At 43.6% G+C, this 19,254-nt stretch overlaps 1 protein-coding gene across 2 annotated transcripts; it reads right to left on the bottom strand.

Moving 5' to 3' along the window:
• Positions 1 to 11,928: 11,928 nt before the first annotated feature.
• LOC136540404 (T-complex protein 1 subunit gamma-like) lies at positions 11,929 to 18,897 on the bottom strand. 2 transcript variants are annotated; one of them, XM_066532417.1, is made up of 14 exons: positions 18,527 to 18,897; positions 18,310 to 18,371; positions 18,004 to 18,076; positions 17,223 to 17,290; positions 16,786 to 16,855; positions 15,908 to 15,976; positions 15,736 to 15,807; positions 15,516 to 15,589; positions 14,688 to 14,965; positions 14,193 to 14,577; positions 13,701 to 13,826; positions 13,390 to 13,494; positions 12,749 to 12,823; positions 11,929 to 12,670 (listed from the first exon to the last, which is right to left on the bottom strand). In XM_066532417.1, exons 1-14 carry the CDS (start codon positions 18,555 to 18,557, stop codon positions 12,482 to 12,484), a joined length of 1,677 nt encoding a protein of 558 aa, XP_066388514.1. In that variant the 5' UTR covers positions 18,558 to 18,897; the 3' UTR covers positions 11,929 to 12,481. The 2 variants fall into 2 exon arrangements, with proteins under 2 accessions (XP_066388514.1, XP_066388515.1); XM_066532418.1 differs by lacking the exons at positions 17,223 to 17,290; positions 18,004 to 18,076; positions 18,310 to 18,371; positions 18,527 to 18,897 and adding an exon at positions 17,049 to 17,174 and having other exon boundaries at positions 11,931 to 12,670.
• Between the last annotated feature and the right edge of the window lie 357 nt (positions 18,898 to 19,254).

Here is a 19,254-nt window from a genome sequence, read left to right as displayed (position 1 = left end):
TCAAAGGCTCTCTTGCGTGTCTTGGCTGCGGTGCTGGCAGTTGTTATTCTTCTCCTGCTTCAGACAGTCGCTGATGAAGTCATTGAATCTGACGCGGTTGTTGGTACCAACATGCTTCATCATTTTTGGATTGAGACCCCTCTTAAAACTAGCTATCCTTTTGGCATCTGTGTCAACCATGTCGGGAGCATAGCGACACAAGTTGTTGAAGGCATGTAGGTATTGCGTCACGGTTTTGGTACCCTGGTTCAATGCCAGAAACTCTCCCAACTTCATTTCGGTCAGCCCGGGTGGAATATAGACTCCGCGGAAGGCCTCAGCAAACTCTCTCCAAGAAATCTGAGCATTTGGAGGGAAGGTGGTGCGATGGTGCTTCCACCACATTCCCGCCGGTCCTTGCAATTGAAGTGCAGCATATTCCGTTTTCAGCACCTCAGTCATCCTCAACACACGGAATTTATCTTCCATCATGTTGATCCATTCCTCAGCATCGAGTGGCTCTGTTGCTTCCTTGAATACTGGCGACCTGGTGTCCATGAAATCTTTGAAGCTGCTATATTGGTTCACTCCCATTCCACCACCTTGATTGTTACCACGTTGCACGTTGTTGGCGATGGTGCGCAGAAAATCTTCCATGTTCTTCTGAGATTGTTCCGCATTGCGCTGACTCCCGAGCAGCTGTGCGAGGAACATCTCAGGGGTAAACGGGGGAGGAGGTGGCAAATGTGGTTCATGGGGAGGTTCATTGTTGTTGCCGTGGCTTCCACCACCACCACCACCACCAGTCCCCGCACCGTTAGCACCGGGCTCAGCGGCCTCATACGTGGTTCGACGAGTGTTTGTCATCTGCATATTTCAGCAACAAGTAACGATTGAGTGAAGCTGTAATAATTGCGAGTGAAGGAAAAATTATGCCGTACTGAATTTACTGGAGAGAATAAATTCATACAATAAAATAGAGGCACAACAATCGCATCTCCATTAAAACAACAGCACTTAATCAAATTACTTAAACGGCAAACATCGCGTCCATACAATGAAATTGCCAGCATACATACACTGGACTTTTTATACGTTCAGATATCGCATTCGAAAATCAAGTTCCAACCACATGCCAAGTCTCATACGTTCGAAGCAACATACGATAAATTACATGCCAACAAAAGAAAGGTCATCACGACAAGACCTAGATACTAGCGCAAGGCAACTAGCCTACTCCTCAGGGCCATCGTCGGGATTGGAGACGTCACCATCGCCTCTAGGTGAAACTACAGGCTCGTCCTGGTTGTCGTCGTCGATGTCCATGCCAGCGGCATTCGGTGGAGCATATGGGCCAACCCCATTGTAGAGCGCGTGAAACTCCTCGTGCAGGTTGCCGTTGTATTCCTCTAGCTCATCGACCCTCTGCAGCAGAAGGTTTCTTGCGTTCCAGGCTTCATTCCTTTCCTGAACCAACTGTCCAATCATGCGGTCTGCATTGTTGTTGGCTTGAGTCAACGTATGCACTCACTGCATAGCTCTATCACCTCTCTCAACCGCCTGATCTCGCTGTAAGTTCATATCAGCCAACTGCTCCTGTAAGCTAGCTATAGCACGTGCCTGTCTCTTCTTCTGCTTTTTCCCTTTTAGCTTATCCTCACTACGCAAGCCAGTCAAAGTCCAGTAGGTACTCTCGAGACCTTCATACGCTCTGATGGCGGTGAACATAGCACTCATTGCCTGGTTGTCGCTAGCCTGTCCTTCAGCTGGACCTCTGACTAACGCACTTCCTTGAGGCTGAACCCAAATGGCATCACGAGGATCATCCCTAGGAAAAGTACCAGCTAGAGCTGCATCAAGCTCATTGGGAAATCTGCTCATAATGTCCCTGATGACACGGAAGGCTGCTCCCTCTGCACCCTCAGCTGGAGTGCGACCCTCAAACTCCAAATGCCAACCATCCCAATCTGGAGCATCACCGAGAGCAGGAACCATGATCTCCACCACTGCAAGTCCATCCTCTGCTAACTGGCTCTCATTCCATGAGTACACCGGCTCTTGACCCTCTGGGTACCCCACATCATGGAGCACTCTCTAAAGCAAAGTTGGCATGCCAAACTCGCTCAAGAAGGTGTCCGTGGTGCGGTGCTCCCTCAGGGCCAACGGATGTCGGGGTGCTCTTCCTCCGATGGACTTACGGGCGGTCTGCTTCATGTGGGCCATCTGTAGCAAAAGTTCTTTTATTACTTTGGGGAAACATATTTTAGGTGATACAACTTTTATCAAAATGAGATAATCAATTTATAAGGGGAGGTATGCATGAGATGAATGAGATGCACAAGTAACATGATGTATGTACGTGTCGTACGTTCTCACAAACTTAGGAAATAAATGATTTCTAACGACGAATTCGGTGGCATACAACGATCTCTCATACATAGCTAATACGTTCTACACGATAGCGTTGTTATGTACCTGCAGAAAATTTATTTCAGCCCAATTCCCAATGAATGCATAAAAGCAGTAAAGTTTTATCTACACGCTTTACACGAATCCCCAGATACGTGTACAACGGTAGTAACTACCCGAACCATCGTCCTATTGACGGCATCGCCTCAACAGACGGAAGACCCATACATGAGATACCTTTGTAAAACATGCGTAGAACATGTAATTACTCCAGCATCATATAAGCATTCACCCTAGATCAGTGGTGTATCCGATCATGCTCTCACAACTCACACTTACCGAGGCGTAGAGGCAATTGATCCATACATTACCACCCAAACAAGTGGCACTCATACAATAGCACGCCGTATGAGCGACGAAAGAGAAATGTGATGCAAGAAACCCAGTCAGTACTTAATTAAGCCACCTAAAGTCCTTAACTGGGCATAAAGGATATGATCACTGGCACACTTTATAGTTTTAAAATCACGTTTTACAATGCCTTTTTGTTTTAAATATACTTGTGAACAGTAACACGCTAAACCATGCTCTGATACCAGCTGTAACAGAACCGACCAATTATACGAAATTAAGTAAGAAAATCATCCACCAGAGCAGACGATTGAACAAACTTAAGCCCGTATAACCCGGTAGTCCGTGAAATCACGAAGGATTTCAAACCAACTCGTGTCCTAGCCATGATCGTAATAAGTTTAGCGGTCACCATCACATATTACATAAAAGTTCGCAATCTCAAATACATCAGAGTTTCAACATAGTTATTACAAACCAGTTCGAATGAAAGTAGCGGAAGTCATTTGTTCAAACCACACACACACACACGGAGTTTAAATAGAGTGGCAGCGAATGATCATCTCCAAACAAAAGCATCAGACGAGACGTAAGGAATGACCATGCCCATGGTCCTAAGCATCACCCATCGCAGGATAAAGGCAGTTGATACAGTAGCCGTAATACATCTGCCCATCTGCAACAAGTGGGAATAAAACCCTGAGTACGAGAAGGTACTCAGCTAGACTTACCCGACATAACCAAAAATAAATGACACCAAGGATTATGAAGGGCTTTATAGTAGGGTAGCTGACTCATTTGCAAAAAGAAGCATTTTTAGCATTTCAAGAACCTTTCTAAAAGCATTATTGCCAAGTTAATTATTATTAACCTGTCAACTAGATTTGCACCTATACTAGAGTAAACACGTGATTAAGCAGATAATGATAACCAATGATCATTAAACAACTTCCATACTGTCATATTCATTATAACTGTCTAAGTGTTCCATAACATTTACTACGATGAAGTAACTCAAGTCAAGTGCTCACTGTCCAGGAGCGATGGCGATTTGAATCGATTCCTAACCAGCTGGTGATTTATTCCTTACACAAACCTCACTCACCCTGCTAAAGTGAGATATTGATCACCGAGTCAACTTTCTAGGAATCTCGAGTTTGCCAGGAACCACATGTACCCGGGGGCCGACCGACTGCACTTTGGTCTTATCATCCCGCCCCCGTGTCCTACCACACCTGCTCCGGCACAGTGCGTTGCGGGCAATCTACTCGGCCCGAAAAATCTCCCAGCTTCACGGTCGGAAGGTACTTTATCCGGCCAGCTAAATGTAAGGCATACGTTCAACATGACTCGAGGCCCAACAACGGTCGGTCCTTAATTGACACAGACGGAAACACTATAGTCCAAAACTCTGCAAGTCTCCGTCTGGTCTCAACTTCATTTAACACTTAGTTATACCATGACTTCATAGTCATCCAAGCAGATCTAGGTAACCACCTATAGCTCGCAGGTGACAGGAAATCACCTGACTTCTACCGGTCTAAGCCAGCTAAGCATTGACTTGACTACGGATACCAGGGTAACAAGGATATAGTATAACAAAGGTAGACAAGGTATAATGCAGCAACGGTTGCAAACAACTCCTGAACGTAATGCATCAATTAAAGTAAAGCATTTAATTAAATAATCGCAAACCGGGAGAAAAATGCTCCGGGGCTTGCCTCTCTCGAAGGAGCTTGGACGGTGATCGGGGCACTCCGGAAGTTCCTCAACGTCCTCCTCGTCGGCTTCTGGCACTTCCTACTGCTGCACCTCGAGCTGCTCCTCTGGCTCCTCGGGTATGACGACTGGGTTCTTGGTTTGCGATCCTGTATGATGCAATGCGCGTAAGTGATTATGCAAACGGTGCATCGAAGGAGATGAATGCAATGGATATGTTGAAATGCAATGGTAGTCAACATCATCCAAGAAACTATACTATAAGCACATGTCATCTACTGCATTCTCTTCTACTACTAATATGTTAAGTCAACATATTTTATTAAATGCTTCAAAGATACACCAAAGCTTTACTAATTTCTTAATCACACTTAAAGCAACACTTACTTAAACCCTAATTAATAATAGGTTTGAATAGCAACATATATTTCTGATGCTACTAAAAATCTGAGAAAATTACAGTAGCATAATACTATCCTAAACAGACTACCATAGAAATTTCATGGCATTTGGATAAGTAAACTATCCTACACAAAAATGACAAGCTATAGCATAAAAATGAGCATGAAATTACTTTGTACTATGAAAAGTGTCAAACAACAGAATTAATATTTTTCCTAGGTTCTTCATAGCATATAATGACTGTCCAAAAATTATCACATGCATGTTTTATACAAAGTTTGCTCTCTAGCAAAAATAACAAAAATCAGCCATTAAAGGTACTTGAACTACACCTCAAAATTTTCTCACAGCACATGCATGAAACATATTTTTCCTAAGAAGTACATGACACAAGAAAATTAACAAACTTGGAATCATATTTTTCTGAAGCCTATAGATTTTTCTACATATTTTTCAAGTTATCAGCAATATACATGATTAAATAGAATCCTACAGAAAAGTATCCCAAAAATGACATGCAATAATTTTCCCAAGTAGATCTGATGATAAGGAACCTAGCAAAATTTGTTTCAACAAATTTGGAGCAAATTTGAGCACCCAAACATTTTTCAAACCATTTCAGATTTCAAATAATAAAGAATAAATGAAAACAAATCATTTAAGCAATACTGGGCCGGCCCGAAGGGATCCGACGGCCCACGACACAGCGTAGCCCAAGCCTGGCTCCCGCCTTCGGCTCGGCGACTGACGCGCGGGACCCGCGTGTCATTGACACAGAACAGGGGAGACGGCACACGACAGCGCGGCGATGGTCGAGCTCGCCGACGGTGATCTCCCCGACAAAACCGATGGCACCGGCGTGCCCTATGTGATGAACCATGTCTATTGGTACTCTAACCTCGCTCCCTACTGACCCGTAAGCACCCCAGCCACGGAGCTCGGCGGCTCGGCCATGGCGCACGGCGGTGCGCGGCCACGTTCCGGCCAGACTGGGCCGGCGGGGACGGTGGCATCATCACCCGAGTAACAGTGCGCGACAGAGAAGACAAGGTGGGAGCTAGGGAAGGAAGAGAGGAGCTGTGCTGTGCTAGCCATGGTGAGCTCCAACTCCGGCGAGTTGTGGCAGTGGCGGAAACTCAAATGGGGCCACTACCTTGGGTTCTCCGGCTCGACGGCGAGATGGAATAGCTAGGGGAGGTGAAGGCGGAGCTAAGCGCTAACTAGAGGTGGCGATTTCGCGGCGATGAGCGCGCTGGGCGACGGCGCTTGCTCGGCGTCGATGGAGGAGCCGGCGCGCTGTTGCTGCGAGAGAGCGCTGCGGCGAAGGAAATGAAAATGGGCGGGCGAGTTGGTCTGGCAGGCGCGCGGGGTGCTCAAGACTCGGCCAGCAGCATCAGGAAGCCCGTGGCGCGTGGCCAGCTCGAGCAGAAGGCCGGCGACGAGTGTCCCTCCACGTGGCGGTGAGGTTCTGAAACGGTCGGGTACTGTAGCTACGATTCAGCGAACAATGAACTGATTGACAGCGCCATTTGGTGAGGCTCTAACTCCTAATCCGTTGGTCCTTAGTGAAAATAGTAGAAATGAAAGTTATAGCTCTAAGTACCAGCTACAAATCATGTTACAGGACCAAGACCTAAATCTCACTAGGATCACAAGTTATATCGAGCCAAAGTTGAGTACATGAAACTAGAATCTGACTTTTGACTTAGAAATATTCTAAGTGTTGAACTCAACACAATTTCTGACTTGTAGGGACCATTTTGAGCATGTTGTGCACATTTTCATGACTTGGTCACAAAATACTTTTTGTCCCTCATATACTTTTCTACAACTTTGTTTTAGGTTGCTCAGACATGCAAACATTCTAAGTGGTACTTTTGGAATAGTCAAACCAAAAAGTCCTAGGGTCGAAACAAGTCAAACCATGATTTGGAAATCTTAATTAGGCAAAATGATCAACATGAACATTGTTCCTAATGACTTTCTAAGCATAGCTAAGATGTTTGGAAATATATTTAGCCATACCACACATTGGTCGTACAAAAATCAAGCACTAAAGGTACTGAAACGATGAAAAACAATTGAAATGATACTTTTGTTTCAAAGTCACGTTTCCCACGTTTCAAGTGATATATGCTCATGAATGGATGAATGATGCACGTGATCAGGAAATGCAAGTGCAATTAGGCAAGACTAACACCAGGGGTGTTACACCACTCCCCGCGGCGCCTCCATCGGCTAGTGCCTGCTACCGGCCCCTTAATCCCATCCCTCGCTCGGCGGAGCTCCTAGCCGGCCCCTTCTTCCCGCCCCCGCCCCGCCAGAGCTCGTCGACGGCCATATGTGCCTGCGGCCGGCCGCTTCCTCCTGGCTGAAAGCTCTAGTTTGGTTTTGGTTAATTGATGAAACCCTAAGTGCTAACCTAGTTTATCAAGATGATTATGAGATAGGTAGCACTACCCCAAGTGATGAAGCAATGGCGAAGATCATGACAATGGAGATGGCATGGTGATGGTAAAATGCTTAAACTTGGAAAAGAAGAAAGAGAAAAACAAAAGGCTCAAGGCAAAGGTATAAAATGTAGGAGCCATTTTGTTTTAGTGATCAAGACACTTAGTGAGTGTGATCACATTTAGGATAGATAGCCGTACTATTAAGAGGAGTGAAACTCGTATCGGAATGCAGTTATCAAAGTGCCACTAGATGCTCTAACTCATTGCATATGCATTTAGGATCTAGTAGAGTGCTAACACCCTTGAAAATGTTTGTGAAAATATGCTAACACTTGTGCACAAGGTGATACACTTGGTAGTGTTGGCACATCTACAAAGGAGGTGGTGTTTGCAGGGTTGAGATGGGTTTGGGTCGATTCGGCGCTTTTGGGAAAATGGAATGCCTATTTTCTATTGCGTCGGATGCAAATTCTTGTGGTTGGCTCATTAGAACAAGGGTGAAGAAGTTATAAGTGAAAACGAGTTGATCGTGAAGATGCTGGCGTCGGTCAACTGACCGGACGCTGGACCTGAGATGCACCGGACGCTGGTTTCTGCGTCCGGTCAAACTGACATGGCGACACAGTGACTAGGGTTTAGCACCGGACGCTGGTCTGTGTCCGATCAAGGTGGACCGGACGCGTCCGATCGAAGAAAACCAGATTTGGACCCTTACTGTAAACGACCGGACGCTGGTGGTTCAGCGTCCGGTCAGTTTTGCCGGAGCGTCCAGTCAGTTAATAACCGTTGTGATCTGGCGGTTCAAGTTTAACTCAGAATGACACGTGGCTTACATCTGTGGACCGGACGCTGTGTCCAGGGTCCGGTCAGTATAACCGGAGCGTCCGGTCAGAGCGCGTTTTGCCCAGTGAAGGGGTATAACGGCTCTATTTGATTGGGGCTCTATTTATAGCCCCATGGCCGGCTCAAGGGGACTCTCTTGCACATTTTCATTGACATAGCAATCTTGTGAGCTTAGCCAAAGTCCTCCCACTCATCTCCATCATTGATTCATCATCTTTGTGAGATTAGGGAGAGAATCCAAGTGCATTGCTTGAGTGATTGCATCTAGAGGCACTTGGTATTCATGTTGCGCTGCGGATTTCGCTTGTTTCTCTTGGTGGTTGCCACCACCTAGACGGTTGGAGCAGCGGTGAAGGATCGGCATGAGTTGGTGATTATTCGTGGCCGCCTTCGGTGATTGTCAGGGGAGTTGTACCTTCCCCAGCGGAGTGTCGAAAGGTAACAATAGTAAATTGCTCGTGTCATTGAGTTACCTCACTTGTGGGTCGGTTCTTGCGGTGTCCTATCATGTGGACGAGGTTTGTGAAACACCTATTAGCCGCCGAACCACCAAGTGTTGGTCGACACAACGGGGACGTAGCGTGTTGGCAAGCACGTGAACCTCGGGAGAAATCAATTGTCTCTTATCTTTGGCATTCTCCCGGTGATTGGCTATATATTCTTCTTGTGATTGGTTCGTCCCCTACACGTCGATATAATCACCTTACTCACTTATTTACATTCTTGCAAACTAGTTGATACAAGCTCTTTAGTGTAATTAGAATTGAGAGCTTGCTTTATTATTTATATTCATCTAGTTGAGCTCTTTAGAGTAGCAAGGTTGAGAGCTCTTAGTGAGTAATTACTTTGGAAGTTGTGTGCCTAAGTAATCATTGCAACTAGAATTGTTGGATAGGTGGCTTGCAACCCTTGTAGAGCTAGAGCAAGTTTGTATTACGCTATTTGTCATACTAATCAAATTGCTCTAGTTGATTTGTAGAATTTTAAATAGGCTATTCACCCCCCTCTAGCCATATTAGGACCTTTCACCGGCCCTTGCCCGACCAGAGCTCGCGCGGTGGTCTGCGCCCATTACTGGCCTATCCCCGCCTCCCTTTTTTGCCTGCCTACGACTATGGTAGCCCGCAACACGCCCAAAGCTTGTCGGTGGCCTGTCCCCACCGCCTCCTCCGCTCGCCTCTTGAAGGGGCCGCGACGGCGCTGCCCTCCGCCTGTCCATACCTCGCTCTGCGCTGCGTCGTACGGAAGAAGGGTGATAAATGCATGTTGCAAGCGTATATTTCAAGTGTTTCAGAGGTATGTTGCAAATGTTTCATGCGTATGTTGCAAAAGTACATCGGGATGTTGCAATGGTTGTACACGTATGTTGTAAATTTCTGTTCCTAATATTTCATCCGTTTTTCCAGATGTATGTTGCGAGTGTGTTTATTTGAATGATACATATGTTTTATATATATGTTGCAAGTGTTTTATCTGGATGTTGCATATGTTTTACAATAGTTTTTTGAGTATTTTTCAGGTATTTTTGCAAGTGTTTCAGATGCATGTTTCAAGTGTTTCATCTGCCTTCAGACATATGTTACAAGTTGTTTGCATCTGAATGTTTCAAAAGTAGTTGTTTGCATCTGAATGTTTTAAAAGTAGATCATGTGTTGCATTTCCCTTATTGCTTTCTGCTGCCTCGTCTCGTCCTCCCAATGTCGGCTAGGCATCTGCCGCCCCCTCCCCCTCTTCTCAATGCTGGTGACTTTCGGAGCGGCGTGGGCCCATGTGTGGGCACGCGAGCACCTGTTTCTATTTTATTTGGGCAGCTGGGATTGGCACTGACCTTTTCTGTTTTAGGGCAGCGGCAATGCCGACTTTCTCCTCCATCCGTCCTAAAATATAGTGCGTCGAGACTTCTAAAATTTATACTGAAATATAATGCATTCTATGTAATAACTATGCTTAGATTGATAGAATTTGTCAAAAAGGAAACCATAATACGAGAAAACTCTTTAATTGGATCTAATTCATGGTGCGTCGTTATTTGAGTGTTTTCTTAAAGTTGTCTTAACATTTTTAGAATTGCACTATATTATAAAACGGAGGGAGTAAATCGCAATTGCAAAGTGCAAATCGGTGTCGAGAAAGGAAACAGACATGAGAGTAGAAAGGAAATTTCCCTACCTAGGAAAACCAAAACATCATATAATTTAAAATAAAGAGATAATAAATATCTTTTATACCGTTCGAAAAAAAAACCTTGTAATTGACCGAGTCGTAAGTTTTGCGTATCACTTATAGCACCACCTCGGTTAATAATAATTGCCATGTTCATTTGGATGATAAGCTATGACTGAAAGTACTGTTGGTTGATTTGTTGTGAGAGAAAAATACTATTTGTTGATTGAAAAAAATATGGCTTATAAACCAAACGAACATGGTGAATAATAATGAGTCATCAAGTGCCGTCTATCAACTTATCCAGTCACCCAAAGCGCTTAACAATAATTGAGTCATCAAGTGCCGTCTATCCGGTCACCCGAAGTTCGGCTGATGAGAAAGGACAGCAACAAGACTCAGTTCGGATCATGAGAAACGACAGCATTATCAAGTACAAAGTAGATTTGTGGCATACAACTGGAGACTAGTTTCACTGCTTGTTGCCCATCGGTACTAAAAGGATAGAGACGTCCAAAAGAGAGAAAATAAATTAGGTTAATTCTAAATTTTATTATAATAATTAAGTTATACACTTAATCTATTTCACCCTTTGCATCTAGAAAGTTTTTCTATTGTTCCATCGTACAAAAGTTTTACGTCTTAGGTTCTAATCCTACTCTAGCATGATAATTCTAAGAATATAAATATATGAAATTAATTGCTCAAATATAAATACTCAAAATAAAGAGAGAGAAAAAAACACGGCGATGTTTTCCCGAGGTATCGAAAAGTCGTCACTCCTCACTAGTCCTCGTTGGAGTACCCGCGCAAGGGTATAGCTCTCCCTTAATCCACACAAAGATCAAGTGCTCTCTAAGGACTGATTCTTTGACACTCCGTCATAGTGAATCGCCTACAACCGCTCACAACAGGACTTGGATCATTCACAAGCTCCGCCGAATGATCATCAAGCTCTCAACCACCATCGAGTCATCTAGGTGATGACAATCACCAAGAGTAACAAGCACAAACTCTCACTTGATCAAGACAAGCCTAATAAGAAAGATAGATGCACACTTGCTACTCCCTATACACTAGTGAGGTCATTAATCTTAGATTAACAACTCTTAATCACCACACTAGGCTCTTGCTCTCCCTTGCACTCCAAAGACGTTTCACAGCTAAACAATTGGGCAAGAGAACTCCCATGAACAAGTGGGATAAGTATTTATACCCCCTCATTCAAAACATAACGGTTGAAGGCCAACTCAGCAAGTTTCGAGATGATCAGACGCGCCGATCAGGGTGACCAAACGCTCCGGTCAGTAATACACGTCACTGTGTCAAATAAAGCCATTAGCTCTGACCTGCGTCCGATCATCACCCACCGAACGCGTCCAGTCAGCAAAATGCCCCTATGGATGCTCTATGATGTTGATCGAACGCAGGCACCTTAGCATCCGGTTAGTACATGACTATAGCTACTAATCAAATGAACTAGCCGAACTCTTCACGCTGCATCCGATCACAACCAAACCAGCATCCGATCAATCAATTGACCATTCATTCACTTTCAATTCGATATCCTTCGAGAATGAAGTTGACTTCTATCGATCTTAGGGCTATTCCTGAACTACCTTGTGCTAAGTTTGACATATGTGCACCACACCTAATCCATTTGACTCACCTAGGTCAAACTACTAGTCCATACCCCCTTAATATTACAGCAAAAGAAAAACAAAGTTCCAAACTACTCTAAGTGTCTCTCTAATGCCAAACGACACTTAGAACTAGTCCGTCCTTAACCTTGCCGTCATTCCTTTAAAAATCAAAACAATTTCCATCAACAGGAACATGACAACCATGATTGCCCAATCAATTTTCAGTACTATGACCTAACTCAAATTATCTCTACAAAATACACGTTAGCTATAATAATCTCGTGTCGTCATTAATCACCAAAATCTAACTAAAGGCCTAGATGTTTCCAAGTACCAAGCAAAATGAGCAGCAACCACACTTCAAAACCTGGATCCCAAAACCCTCGTACCACTCAAAACTATATAAAACCAGGTACATCTTTAAGCTAAGGCTAACCACCAACACTCAGACAAAATGAACTCTGCCCAAAGTGCTATTCTGCCACTAGTAACTTTGCCAGTGCAGGTTCGTCACAGCCTCTACTCTGGGATCATCTGCTCATTGTCAGCATCGCCCTCAGTTTCAATTTGGGGTTGTTTTGGAGCTGAGGCTCCAGGAGCCTGCTTCTTCTTGATACCGCTGACAATGTCATCGATTCTCAAAAGCATGCAAGCAGCCTCGATTGCTGTCTTGAACGTCTGCGCTTTAACGCTGTATGAATCCCAGATCTAAAATGGACAATATTGTGGTTAGACATGCAAACAAACATTGGTCAAACTTGCATTTGTGCAGATAAAGTGAAATACCTTTCGCTCTTTCATGTCAACAATATCACCACTCCTTCCATCAATGCCAACCCACGCATTTTCACCATTAGCATGCTGACGCAAGGAAAAAGAACATACATGTGATTGACGTAAAGTAGCTATTTCTTCTAGTAATCAATCATAACAAACATCTCAAATCCATTATAAGCCTATGTTCTCCTAACTCAGATTTTAAGGCAGTTTGCTGGTAGTTAAATCTGAAAGGTAGAAAAAGAGTAATTCTAGGAACGTAGGATAACAAACTAAATCACATGGAATTATGTCACAATCGGCCATATCCACAGGTAATTTGTGATTTTTTTTTACTTTGCACCTTCAATAGTTACCACTTGCCCCCCCCCCTGAATAATTTCTGGCTCCTCCCCTGCTATCTAAATAGGGCCCAGTGCAGTACTTCCAAAATAGTGTTCAAGATAAATTCGCATGTAGATGCTTCAATAAGTTCTCAAGCATTTTCAAGGTGCAGTTTTAATTGAATTTCTGCGCTAGGAGAATCCACAACACCCTCTTATCCAAATTCCCAACCTTCCCTAAATGGCAAGTTTATGATCCTACTGATAGAAGACCACTTCCATAGAGGGACAAGTTCACAGAAACATAAAGAGTTTTGGGATTATTACCTTTCCCTGAAGTTGTGTCATTATCCTAATAACATTCAAACCGCAATTTTGGGCCAAAGTCCTTGGAATTGCCTCAAATGCTAGAGCAGCAGCTTCATAGGGCCACTGACATAAACAAAAAAAAAATCAATCAGGAATTGCACAACAAATAATGGTGCAATAATCCACTCAGCACAATAACATCACATTTACAAAGCATATGTGGTCACAAGCTTACAGAATTAAGCACCGTTGCACTAAGCATCCACATAAATATAGCTTAAACGACGGTTAATATCCAATACAGGTAATCAACAGTAACAGAACAATACCTTTTCCACACCTTCAACTGAAGAACTCTTTTGCTTCAGTGTTGCTGACACAGTCAGCTCTGTAGCACCACCTCCAGGAAGGAGTTTTGGATTTTTCAAAATGTTTCTTGCAACGGACATGGCATCCTGCATTGAAAATGACACGGACCGTTATATTAGCCTAAACTTGGACATGCTTTGAGGGAAATGAGTGTTCATTACAGGTAGTCAGGTTCCTAATAAAATTAGAATATTTTATATGCACTTACAGTTAAAGAGTTAATAAGGGAAATTAAAACAGGGGGGCCAAAGATCCAATGCTAATCTGACATGCATGTTGCTTAGATGGCCAAAAGGATTCTACTGGCCATCAATGAAACAAAATGCTCAAATACGGATTTGCAAGGAATGGCTGGCTGAGATCATACTGTGCCTGCCAACTAATAAAAGAAAGGTTTCTAGAATTATTTTTGCAAGGAGTACAGATACATGGAAATGGGGAGGAAGAAATACCTGCAGGTTTCTCTCAACTTCATTCAATACATCCTTGCTTGCTCCCCTCAACAGAACAGTACATGCCTTGGGATCTTTACAGTCAACAATAAAGGCAAAGAATTCATCGCCTATCTTCTTGACCTCAAACAGGCCAGCTCCTGTTCCCACATCAGATTCTTGGAGCTCCTCAGGCCTGTTCACTATGACTGCTCCACAAGCTTTAGCAATCCTGTTGTTGTCAGTTTTCCTAAGTCTACGGATTGCACTAACACCAGCCTTGCTCAAATAATGGATAGCGAGATCACTGAGCCCTTTCTCTGTGATTACTAAATCAGGCTTGAATTTTAGAATTTGAGCGCACAGGTTCTTTATGTATTCTTCCTCCATCTCTAGCAGAACCTGCCTGCAATAAAGTTTGCCACATAATATACCTTAGAATTCTACCAAATTACTTCAAAACTATGCATGCATTGCATTTCAGTAAGATCATTGTGGTACATGGACATCTCTTACCAATCTTCTTCCTTCACCAACTCAGCGTTGGTCTGATTTTCTCCTTTCTTATACTCAACAGGGCAGTCCAACAGGATGATACGGGGGTTAACAATCTTTCTCCTCATTTTTCCAGGAGCCACAACATCCTTATTGATCATAACTCCTTTAAGGACTCTAGAATCCTCCAACTGACCACCAGGAACCTTTTCAACTTTAATGTATTTCTTGATATCAACTTCACGCATACCCTGACCAAGGTCAACGCCTGCAGTTGTCGTAGCATCGATAGCAAGGTCCTGAATACAGTAACATGAGTTATCAAATAAGTAAAATCCAAGGTTGGATAGGTAGTAGTACCACAGTCCCCACCCCCCCACCAAACACACCACACCCGCCCCCTCCCTCAAAATTATTTAATCTTTCTGGCATTGTCCTAAGTCAAACTTCTCTAACTTTGAACAAGTTTTTAGAAAAATATATTGCCATCCACAAGTTCAAATAAATGCACTATCAAAACATATTTCGTGGAGAATCTAATGATGTACTCGCTCGGTTCCAATTTATAGGCCGTTTTGGCTTTTCTAGATACACAACTTTTGTTACGTATCTAGACATATCGTATATCTAGGTGCATAGCAAAAGCTATGTATCTAGAAAAGCCAAAACAACCTATAATTTGGGACAGAGGGTGGTACTAATTTGATAATGTAGATGTTGGGTTGTTTATTTTTTCTTTTTTGCAAACTTGGTCAAATTAAAAGAAGTTTGACTTAGGACAAAGCCAAAGTGAACTATATATAATTTGGAGGGAATTGTTGAAGTTCCGCATGGAAGAAAGATGCTTACAGCAATAAGGTCACCAAACTGGCCAGTGAATTTTGTACCAATGGAGCTCTTCACAAGGCCTAGCATTGCCCCACCTGCATTAATTGTATATTCGGTGACATCAGTCTAGTTTTTTAACACATGGTGTATGCAAGAGGAAAGAGTTAATTCCTTTAAGCACAAATGTGCCATTGATGAAGTGCCAGGATCCAGTGCAAAATATATGTTCACTGTAACTTACGATCATTCACATCGACAGGCATTGCAATTTTGTCAAGTACAGCAATAGCATCATCAAGCGCTTTGGTGTATGCTGAAGATGAGAAAAATACAAGTTTCAGAAGACAAGAGATCAAGAAAAAAAAGCAGGTATTACCCTAGTAAACTGCAGTACTGAGAACAAAGGAATCTACCTCGGAAAATAACAGTTGGATGGTAGTTCTTGTCAATGAATGCCTGTGCAACGTGTAGCATCTCTCCAGCTAGAAAAGAAATGAAAAGGTGTATTGTGAACTAATAAGAGGATAAAAATAAAGTAAGATATGTTTGTCTAAGTTGGTGTTGTAAAGGAAATATCTGATCTTATGGAAATCCTTAAGAATGTACAACCACTAAACTAGAATCAATGTATCAAACGTGATATAGAGGTCATGGTTTTTTTAGGTGTTTTGGCATCCTGTGGCACTGGGGCTATGCCTTTATGCCTAGGCACCTTCTAGGTGACGCCTAAGCCATATGGCGTAACTAAAAGCTTGTGGCATCAATAGGGTTGAAACTAGTCATTTATGTCTTGTATCCATCTTGCTAGAATGATGGACTGAAACAGACTGTCATTTTACTAAGGTTGATAGTCTCATGGTCTGTTTCCCCTCTCACTTATACTGGTTTGGTCACAAACATCTGTATTACATTAGATGATTAATGGAAATGGGGCTGGCCTTGAGACAGAAAAAAAAAATACTTGTGGCATCCTGTGACACCCAGCACCTGGGGTGCCTGGACGCCTATGCGACACCTCAAAAACCATGGTAGAGATTATCTAGAATTTTATTAGTAGGCATCAATTTGCACAGCAAGTCGTTTGTTATTAACATGCTTATGAGAAATACTAGTTGTGGCAGATAGTTACAGCCAACCGCTAAGCTCGACTAGAAACAGATTCAACAGTTGCACCATAATTAGATGATACTATAAATAGCACTGCTTTAGTTTGATGAAAATAAAATGCAATGTTGTTGTTCGTCATAGCCATCAACTTCCCCAAAACAAATGTCACAAAAATGATGCATACCTAGAACAATGACAGATGTAGTGCCATCACCAACTTCTTCATCCTGTGTACGACTTAGTTCAATCATAGACTGCACATTAACACACAACCACAATTAGGTACATGGGACTCGCAACATGAATCATAGACTGCACATTAGTACACAAATACAATTAGGTATATATATGGGTCTCGCAACACAAATTCATCCATCGTACAGGGAAAAAATGTGATGGTTGACTGATAATTTCATTAGCAGGCTTTCACGGCTGAGCGGGGCGTACCCAGTGCAGAGAGCTCCCGCTCTGTGCGGGGTCTGGGGAAGGGTGTCAGTGGCAAACCTTACCCTCGCCTGTGCAATGCGAGGAGACCGCGACTCGAACGCGGGACCTTCCGGTCACAGGCGGTAAGACTCTACCGCTTGCACCAGGCTGAGCAACCAACATAATTTGGCATACCTTGGCAGCAGGGTGTGCGATGTCTATTTCCCTCAAAATAGCATTACCATCATTAGTAACCACAATACCTGAAAAAAAGTAGCCAAATCAAAATAAAACACTGTAGAGACTCAAAAGAGGCAAATAGATACACAATTGTGATGCAATAACCGATAGTGCAATTGACGTTAATTCTCACATAAAAGGAGATCAGTGTTCAGTGGCAACTGAAAAGGGGGGAAATAAATATTACACCATAGTATTGATACGCTTAATTTCTAAATAGTCACACTGCCATACAAGGATTGGTATAGGGATATACATCCTCATGTGTTACTCAGTAAATCATTCGCAGTCAAATATGCATTAGGCCACAAATAATAGTATGATCTTACATCACTATTCTCAGTAAACCAGAAGTATTTAGTGAAAGGAATCTAGGAAAGTTCGTACAGCGGATACTATCATCATTAAGCATATGTAGTCAAAAATATTCTAATAGAAGAACTGTAAACTGAAACATTGGCAATATCAAGCATCATAGAGGCAACACCTTTATTAGCAATTCACATTGCAGAGCAGTTTAATCTGAGCTATGACACAAAGGATATTTGCACATGTCCAACTCCATATGGCAACCAAGCATAACAAGATGAGTTGATAAGCCTAACACACCACACAATCAAGTATGCAAAATTCATAGTTTGTTACCAGCCACCAAAGTTATTCAACACAAAATGGTTTGTGTTAACTTTTGTCCAACAATGCAACGCATAGACTACAAGCAAAGCCTTTGGCATACCTCCACCAGCATCCAGAAGCATTTTCAGCATGGATCTGGGACCTAATGTGGTGCGTATGATGTCAGCAACAGCCTGTGAAAATAAAATGAACATGGAATATTATAGAAGAGTTAAGTACAGTACAGTCAAATGGCTAACTGCAGCTTTCATCAAAAATAATTTACACAACATGAACAGACCAATGGTTCAACTACGTAATGTACTCTTCGGCAGTACCACTGAATTAATCGAACTACATTCTGCTGCATTCTTAGAGGCCAAGGAACCACTAAAGCGAACGAGCCGAGCAGCTTCAGAATCCGTACCTTGGCCGCCTGGATGTTGGATTGGTGAACCTTCGCGCCAGTCTCCCGCTTCAGCGAGTCCTCTGCTCAGACCAAACAACAAAGAACGGATCAGACAGGATTGAGCCCTAAAAATCAAAAGAAAGCAAATCGTGGGTGCCAAAGACGGGATCAGCAGATCACGGGCGATAAAACTGACGGCGCGCAAGCCAGAAGGGGGCGGATAGGGGCCGCTTACTCAGCACGAGGACCGGGGCGTGAAGCGCCATGGTGAAGTGGAGGCAGCGGCGTTTGGGAGCGGAGCGGAGAAGAGCGTGGCTGCTAGACCCGGCAAGATGGAGTACGCTGCAGGCAGCAGACTAGACGCCGTGCGTCGGTACGAGTATGGCGTGCGAGCGGAGTCCGCCGGCGCTACTGAGGCCCTCGCCCTGGCGCTCGCCTTCGACGCAGCAATGTCCCAGGAAGAGAAACGGAGTGGTCGGCTGGCAGCCGGTGCAGTCCGCAGTGGTGAAGCTAGCGGCGGCGGGGGCTCGTGTGTGTAGGGGTTGGGAAGTGAAGACTTTTTAGGGCCGGTTGCAGATGGGCCTTAGACGGGACTTCGCTTGAATCACCCTGCGTCCAGTTGCCTTTATGACGCGTAGCGGGACGGGTTAGCGGAACGGGGACGGAGACCAGAGAATGAGAGAACCATCCCCGTCCCGTGATCCCCGACGAATACAAATCAAGAATGCATAGTGCAGACAAGTTTTTTTTTTCAGGTAATTGCTCACGAAGAGGAAAGCTATGCTCCATCAACTTAAGGATCCATTGATACTCTCTGCTTGCTTTTAGAAAAAAACTCTCTGCTTGAATTATCTGTCTATCTGAATTCTTATCGCCTGCTGTGCGCTGCATTGATCGGCAGACACGTACTAAGCATTTGTTTTTCATCCATGCATGATTTCATTTTTTGTTTATTTCTCCCCT

Source organism: Miscanthus floridulus, chromosome 2 (genome assembly GCF_019320115.1).
Source record: "Miscanthus floridulus cultivar M001 chromosome 2, ASM1932011v1, whole genome shotgun sequence".
NCBI lineage: Eukaryota > Viridiplantae > Streptophyta > Magnoliopsida > Poales > Poaceae > Miscanthus > Miscanthus floridulus.
This window is presented reverse-complemented; position numbering and strand designations above follow the sequence as displayed.